The 8,479-nt window shown below is 39.5% G+C and overlaps 1 protein-coding gene across 1 annotated transcript in view; it reads right to left on the reverse strand.

The window, feature by feature from the left end:
* Nucleotides 1-8,479, reverse strand: part of Gk (glycerol kinase) — a 74,379-nt gene that overhangs the window by 59,825 nt on the left and 6,075 nt on the right. Inside the window, exon 2 of the mRNA XM_031364746.1 lies at nt 6,721-6,752. Within this exon, the coding sequence (XP_031220606.1) occupies nt 6,721-6,752 (32 nt within the window). The remainder of the gene's footprint in view (nt 1-6,720; nt 6,753-8,479) is intronic.

Genomic DNA, 8,479 nt, shown 5'->3' on the forward strand with positions numbered 1-8,479 from the left:
AAAAAGAAAAGAAAAGAAAAGAAAAGAAAAGAAAAGAAAAGAAAAGAAAAAAGATAGAGAGATGGCTCTGGTGTTTAGAGCACTGGCTATTTTTCCAGAAGATGCTGGGTTCCATTTGCAGCACCCACAACCCTCTGTTATTCCAGTTCCAGACTGGACACCTCTAGCCTCTATGGACAGCAGCATGCATGTGCTGCACAGACACAAACATATGGGCAAAACATCCAAACACAAAATTTTAAAAAAAATAAGACAAATGAAAGAATTTCTCATAGATAGAAACCTAGTCAGGGGCTTATGGCTGGGAACGGTATAGGCTCAGAAGGGAACCAACTACTACTGTTTTGCTAAATGGACATGTTATTAAACTGCCTTCTAAATATCCCTCCAAGATTCAGGGAACATCAAAGAGATGATGAGGACAATGCAAGAGCTAGAGGATGAGTAGCTCTGGCACAAAATGTCTTCTGGACATGACATGGTTGTTACCCTCACAAACTCACTGCAGCAGTGCTTCCCTGAACAGAACCTACACAAGATTCGCTCTGTCAGCATCACATCAGCAATAGAGAGGGGCTCAAGGCACATCACCCTCCCTGACACACTTTTGACAGTGTCACTCTAATTAAAGTCGGTAGGTCACAGATACGATAAAAGGCAAAGTACAAGCAGGTCTTCTTGGGCAGAAGGGTTTCAGCAGTAAATGGAGGAAGGGATGAGAGAGGGCAATGGGATGCAGACATCTAAATTCACCATCCCTATGACTGGATGTGTTAAAGACTAAATGTGAAAACATATTTAAGAGAATTTCTCCTGAGAAAAGAAGACATAATAAAGCATTTTTTAAAATGAGGAAATTCCTGCTAGGAATGGTGATATACATTTGTAACCTCAGCATTTTGGAGACCGAAGCAGGAAGAGTACTACGATTTGAGGCCAGCCTGTGCTTCATAGCAAGGCTGAGTCAAAAACAAAAAAAAAACAAAACAAACAAACAAACAAAAAAAAGCAGCTCTTTACCTCCAAATAAACCCAAATTTCTCTACAAAATGGAAAATAATACACAAACAATTAGCACAGACTTCCTTAAGAATAGAAAACCAACAATAATAAGAAAATTAATATATCCTCACATTCATCTTGCATGAGAAGAAAGGAAGGTGTTCATGAAGGATGCTTTGTAGGGAGAGTCAGTAGTATCTTTATTGAGCTCTTAGAACAGGAAAATAAAGCCCTGTCAGTAGGAAGAGAAATGGCTTTCTGGAAGCCCCATACACCTAGGCCTCTAAGTGTCATAAATTGCAGACCTTTGATAAAAAAAGACTGAAGCCAGGGATGAAAGCTAATAGAGAAGATAGACAGATAGACAGATAGACAGATAGACAGATAGACAGATAGACAGATAGACAGATAGACAGATAGACAGATAGATAGATAGATAGATAGATAGATAGATAGATAGAGATATAGATAGATAGATATAGATATAGATATATTCCACGTAATTTCAATGAAATAAAGCAAAACATTTTAAAATTTTTGCAACACTCTTTGTTAGACATCGTTTCTACCAGTTGGTACTCTGGTGCTTGAGCATCAATTGCCTTATGGTTTCAGAAGAAGACTGCATGACTTAACTAAAATTTACTCTCCAAATCACTGTAGTTACAGCATAAAAGTTATTTCTAATCAGTTCCTGGAGTAGGGCCATGCCGTAGTTTCCTGTGCTAGAGAATTACCTGCTCAGTGCAGGCTACTGAAAAGCTACAGTAAAATGAGAACACTCTCTCTGACCAGTTGTTTTCTTCACTGGTCAGAACGTCACCCGTTTTTCTGGAGACGTTATAAACATAAAGCAAGAAGGTAAATTCTAAAGTTCTTTGAGGAGATAAAATATCTTATAAATCAAAGGTTAACTCAACATCATAAAAAAACCTGATAGAACCCCGTGTCATATCTTATGATTTACAACTCAGTACTCAAGTTATATGCCTAGGATGTAGGCTCAAATTAGCAGTAATTTATTTATTGATATATCCCCAGGACACAGAATGGTACCTTGCACATTTGTTGAAGATCTGAAAAAAAAATGTTCTATTATAAGTACTGACTTGAAGACAAATTATCAGATAAGAATAGCCAAGGTAGGTATGGTAGCTTATATATGTAATTTAATAAAGAGGCAGAGACTTGCTACAAGTTTGAGACTAGCTTGATCTTAAATATCTGCATATTGAGTTACAGGTCTGCCAGGGTATCATAGTAAATAAATAAACATCTCAAACAGAAAGAAGGAAGAGATGGATAAAATGAGATGGTAGAGTGTGAGGGCAGTGTAGTTCAGGAGGAAGAATGCTTGCCAAGCATGTACTACAAGCCTTGGGTTTGGAACCCACAACTGCACAAAATTAGATGTAGTGGTATATACCTATAAACCTACAATTCTAGCACTTAGGAGTTATTGGCAGGAAGATCAAGAATTCAGGGCCAAGCAGGGGCCACTTGAGACACTGTCTGATTAAATAAATAGTCAAGCATGTTGACACATTCCTTTCATTCAAGCACTTAGGAGGCTGAAGCAGGCAGACCTCTTTGAGTTTGGAATCAGCCTGGTCTACATAACAAGTACCAAGCATAGCAAGGGATACCTAGTGAGATGTTGTTTCAAAGTAAATAACAAACAAACAGAAATGGCAGGAGCTAGTTAGAGAAACTCATATCTGTAATCCCAAAAACTGGGGAGGCAAAAACAGGAGGACTCCTCCCAAAATTTGAAGCTAGCCTCAGCTATATGGTAGTTTACAAGCCAGACTAGGCTACGGTGTGGGAATCTTTCTAAGAGATTGGAGGAAACTAGGAAGATAGCTCAATAAGAGCATCTTTCAAAAAAAAAAAAAAAGAAAGAAAACAGTAGGGAGAATGGCTGGGGAGATGAGAAGGTGTATAAGTGTTTGATGTGCAAATATGAGAACGTCAGTTAGAAGCACCTGCACTCACATTAAAATCCAAGCATGTGTTTATGTACCTATAACCCAGCATTGGGTGCTGAAGACAAGGCTTTTCCCTGGAGCTTACTGGCTAGCCAACCCAGACAAAATGGCAAGATTCCAATATCAGTGACTTTGTCTTGAAGGAATAAGCAGGAAATGAATAGGGCAAGATACATATTGTATGTAAACGAGCATACATGGACACATGCACCCATACACTTACATGTATCCAATATATCCACCACACACATGTGAAAAGAAATGAAGATACCCCTTTTCAAAGCCCAGCATGGTCATACTGGTTGTTACGGTTTAGTTTTTCCAAGCTGACTTCAGAAGCCTTTGCCAAATCTGCCACCAGAAACACCAGCCCTTGAAAAGATGAGCAGGATCATGAATTTGAGGTCATCCTGGGCTCCAGGAGGCCCTGCCTCAGAAAAACAACCAAAGCCAAAGCACAATGAGGTGGTGGGAATAAGAAGACATGCTAGAGAACCTGTAGCCCAGCATTTCAGACAGTGCTTATTGCTTCTCTAGAACTCTTCAGGAGCCAGGAAGGAGAGACAAAGGCCCCCAGAGTGTCCCGTGGACTAAGTTCTCATTCTGACTTCAGCTTCCAGATTCCAGTTCTTTTCAAAAAAATGAAGTTAACAATATAGTTTTAAGATGAAAACTAAAGACATTATCACCTAGAATCAGTGGCTCTAATACACAGTACTCATATTTACCAGGTAAGAGCCAGGAGATTAGACAGAACTGACAAATGGCTAAGGATCAGCTTTCTCTATACCAATGCAGTGTGTGCTGGTTAGTTTTCTGTCAACATGACACAAGCTAGAGTTATCAGGGAGGAGGGAGCCTCAATTGAGAAAATGCCTCCATAAGATCAGGCTTTTGGCAAGGCTGTAGGGTATGTTCTTAATTAGTGATTGATGAGAGAAGGCCCAGTCCATTGTGAGGAGGGCCATCCCTGAGCTGGTGGTCTCAGGTTTTATAAGAAAGTGGGCTAAGCAAGCCAAAATGAGCAAGCCAGTAAGCAGTATGCCTCCATGACCTCTGTATCAGCTCCTGCCTCCAGGTTCCTGCCCTGCTTGAGTTCCTCCAACAGCAATGTGGAAGTGGAAGCTGAATAAACCCTTTCCTCCCCAAGTTGCTTTGGACAGGTGTTTAGTCACAGCAAACACAGTGCTTTCCTACTTTGATACTTTCATACTATCATAATTATTACTTTTAATTACCTATTCCATTGTAGTGATACAGAGAAATCTTTCCACAATACAACTTCTAGGAATATGAAAAGAAGATATGTTGCATGCAGCCATGTGCTCCCAGAAGAGGAAAATTTTCTAAACTGGTTGAACAGAAATGGGTTATATGAGGCAGGAAGTACATGTGTGCAGGGTGTATAGGTGGGCGAGAGTACACAATGACTTCTACAGCTATGATGGCTGCAAAATGTGGCAAGGCTGGGCTCAGAAAAGCCACAGGATTATACCTATCTATCGGAATAACAAGTACAACATATGGAGGATTCCATCAGGAGAGCAGCAGCAGTTGGGACTGAGAGACTTGTAGCAAGGAAAGAGGAAGCATTCAGAGAGCACATGACATGGGGCAGCCTAGCATGTGGAGACCGTGTTATAAGACAAAGGAGAGGGCAGGTGCAGAACAGGAAAGAAAATGCAGATATGGAGGATCATATCTGTAATCCTAGCACTTGGGAGGGGACGGATTCTTGTGAATTTGAGTCCAGCCTGGGTTAAGTTCCAGGCAGCCTGAAACCACAAGGCTCTGTCTCAATACATAAATAATTTGCAAATTTCAGTGTAAACAATGTTCATTTGAGGTGTTGCTCTGGCTCAGATTAAGGATGTTCAGCAGTCAATTGTTCCTATTTCAAGTCATCTAAAGAAATATCTAGTCTCAGAACTTCATGTTGACCAGAGAAACATAATTCAGAGGCAAAAAAAAAGGCACAGGGCCTGAAGGCACACAACTCTTGGGGAGGTTAAGCTCCAGCCCTGCCCACATCAGCTATTTGATTTTCATTTTTTTCTGAGCCTCATGGATTTCCCATCTATTAAAAGACCGAATAGCTGGTCACTGGTGCATGTTTATAATCCCAACACAGTGAATATGAGAACTTTGTGCCAACCTAAGGTTGGTACCTTGTTTTAATAAATAAAAAAAACAGTCTGAATAAAAATAACCTAAAAGCCAAAATAACCTAAAAGTCAGGCGTAGTGGTACATGCCTTTGATCATAGCAGAGGCAGGTGGATCTCTGTGAATTCAAGGCCAGCCTGGTCTACAAAGTGAGTTCAGAACAGCAAGGCATGTCAGGTAAGCAAGCAAACCAATAATGATAATGATAATAATAATAATAAATAATAAATAAATAAATAAATAAATAATAATAATAATAATAATAATAACAACAACAACAACAACAACAACCTAAAGCTAGATATGGAGGCTAGAGCAGGATTCTTGTGAATTTGAGTCCAGGCTGGGTTAAATACGGACTTCTAGGCCAGCCTGAGACTGAGACTCTTTCTCAATAAATAAAAACCAAAAATGAAATAGTCAGGCATCGTGGCTTGTATCTATAATCTCAGAATTTAGGAAGTGGAGGAAGGAGGATTAGGAGTTCAAGGTCATTCTGTAGCTGAGGCTACACTGGGCTAAATGAGATCCTGTCCTGAAATTACAGAGAAATCATTTACCTCTAGGCATCTTGACTCAATTCCAGATTTTGTCTGTGGAGGCTATAGTTATAACACAATAGGAAAACATTTGCTTGGGTCCTGATATAGATTCCCAGTATCAAAATAATAAGGGGATGCGACTGGCTCAATGGTTAAGAACACTGATGTTCTTCCAACACCCATATGGTGGTAGCTCACAAGCCTAACTCCAGTTCTAGAAGATCTGATATCCTCTTCTGGTCTCCTTGGGCACTACATACATGCAGGCCATATACCCATAAACATAAAAAAAATATAAGTAAAGGTAAAAAAGGAGAGCAAGAGAAAAGTTAATATATGGGCTAGAGATACAGCATAGGCGATAGAAAGTTTGCTAATACACAAAGCCCTGAGTTTGATGTTTCACGAAACCAAGAATGGCAGGACACACCTATAAACTCTGCATGCAAGCAATAAAGTCAGGAGGATCAGAATGTGAGGTCATCATCAGCTATAGAATAAGTTCAAGTCTAGCCTGAACTATAGGACTCCTCATGTACATAAAAATAGAAGCGACTTTGGCATGGTGCAGAAATAGTTTATATCCAGTTGTTCCTGCCTCCTCCTTCTACCCTTTTACTCTCATTACTGAGTTACCCAGAAATGATAGTAGCAGAATTAGATGTCATAAGATCTGAGCTGGGCAATGTGGCAAACACTTGGAATCCTAACACTTGGGATGTAAGAGGCAAGAAGATCTGGAGTTTAAAGTCAGCCTTGGCTATGTAGCAAATTCAAAGGTTTGGGGTACGTGAAATTCTGCCTCAAAACAAACAAACAAACAAACATAAAAATAAAACTTTAAAATGTCACCAGATCTCTATTTCACCTCTACAACTAAATTACTATTCAATTTCAGAGATAGTATAAACTGCAGAATCAAAATTGTTATTTTAAAAGTATTACAATAATCTGCTGAAACATTTTGATGTATACATTCCCTGACTTGTAAAAGAATCAGAGAAAGAGGACATGTCCACTTACCTAAGTGTCCTGTAGGGTTTGCCTCTGTCATCCTGTGATGAATTTAGCCACAGCATCATAAACATGCATATTCCTTTTCCTACCCACACAATCCTTCCACATCCTACTCTTTTATGCTACACTAAAATTTACTATATGATAAGACATTATTCAAGAATGTAGTCGGGGTGTGGTGGCACATGACTATAATCCCACTATTTGGGTTTGAAGGCTAGAAGATTAGCAGCTCAAGGTCATCTTCAACTACATGGTCAGTTTGAGGCCAGCCTGTACCACATTAGACCCTATGTCAAAAATCAAAAACAAGGGCTGGAGAGATGGCTCAGTGGTTAAGAACACTGACCATTCTTCCTGAGGTCCTGAGTTCAATTCCCAGCAACCACATGGTGGCTCACAACCATCAATTGTCCTCTGACCTTCACGCACACACTCACACATACATAGAGATACACCTTTACCAAATAAAATGTAATTTAAAAATATTTTGAATGAAATCAGGACCTAGAGAAATGCCTTAGTAGCTAAGAGTGTTTGGTGCCGAATCATAAGAACCAGAGTTGGGATGCCAGTATTCATAGGGGATAACTTCAGTTCCAAATGATCTGACACCCTCTTCTGGCCTCTATAGGACTCACACAGACACATATATACAGTTACATGCATAAAAAAGTTACATGCATACAAAAGTAAATTAAAATTTTTTAAAAAAGAACAGGGACTGGATAAATGGCCCCACTTGTTCTTCTAGAGGAACCAGATTCAAGTCCCAGTAATAGATTGCAACAACTACCTATTAACTCCAGTTCCAGGGGATCTGATACCCTCTTCTGGCCTTTGACTGCATCAGACACCCATGTAGCACGCACACACACATACACACACACAAAATGCAGGCAAAACACCCATACATATAAAATAAAATAAAAATAAAATATATTTTTTTAAATGTGAAATTTTGCTGGTATGATGGTTTAAGGGCAAAGGTGCTTGCTGCCAGGCCTGATGACCTAAGTTCAATCTTCAAGACCTACATTGTTAAATGACAGAATGAGCTCCTGGAAGTGCAGGTTTTTGCAAGTACACACACAAAGACACATTTGTCTGCGTACGCAGGAGCACATACACACTATATTTAATAAACAATTTAATGGAATTGTAGGCTAGGTGAAATGGTACACATCTGCAAGCCCAGTACGTGAGACATGGAGACAGGCAGATCAAGAGTCATCTGTGGCTACATAATGAGTTTAAGGCCAGCCTGGGTTGCCTAAGTTCATCTGAAACAACAAGTTTGTAAAGCAAGGCATGTAGCTCAGCTATATAGCTCCTATCTAGCATTTACAAGGCCCTGTGCTTGGTTGCTAGTACCACAAAATATTTTCTTTCAAGACATGCTGACATCTAATAGCTACTGGCCAAATTTTACATTTTCCAAGTTTTTCATTCAGTTAACACATCTCAGTCACAAGATGCTCATGTTGACTCATGCGCTTGCTCATACAGAGCAAGTAACTATTGCATGCCTTTAGGGAAGCACAAAATTGAAAGCTCCTAAAAGCTGGGTATGATGGTTCATTCCTGTAATCCCAGCACTTAAAAAGGTGAAGCAGGAAGATAGTCATATGCTTGAGGTTACATTGAGTTCCAGGCAAACCTCCAGTGGTAGGACTGTCTCAAAATAAACAAACGAAAAACAAAAACAAAACATATGTATTGAATAATAAAGGAGAAAGAAAAAGAAAGCAAAAAAGAAAAGAAG

This window comes from Mastomys coucha, chromosome X (assembly GCF_008632895.1).
Source record: "Mastomys coucha isolate ucsf_1 chromosome X, UCSF_Mcou_1, whole genome shotgun sequence".
Classification (NCBI taxonomy): Eukaryota; Metazoa; Chordata; class Mammalia; order Rodentia; family Muridae; genus Mastomys; species Mastomys coucha.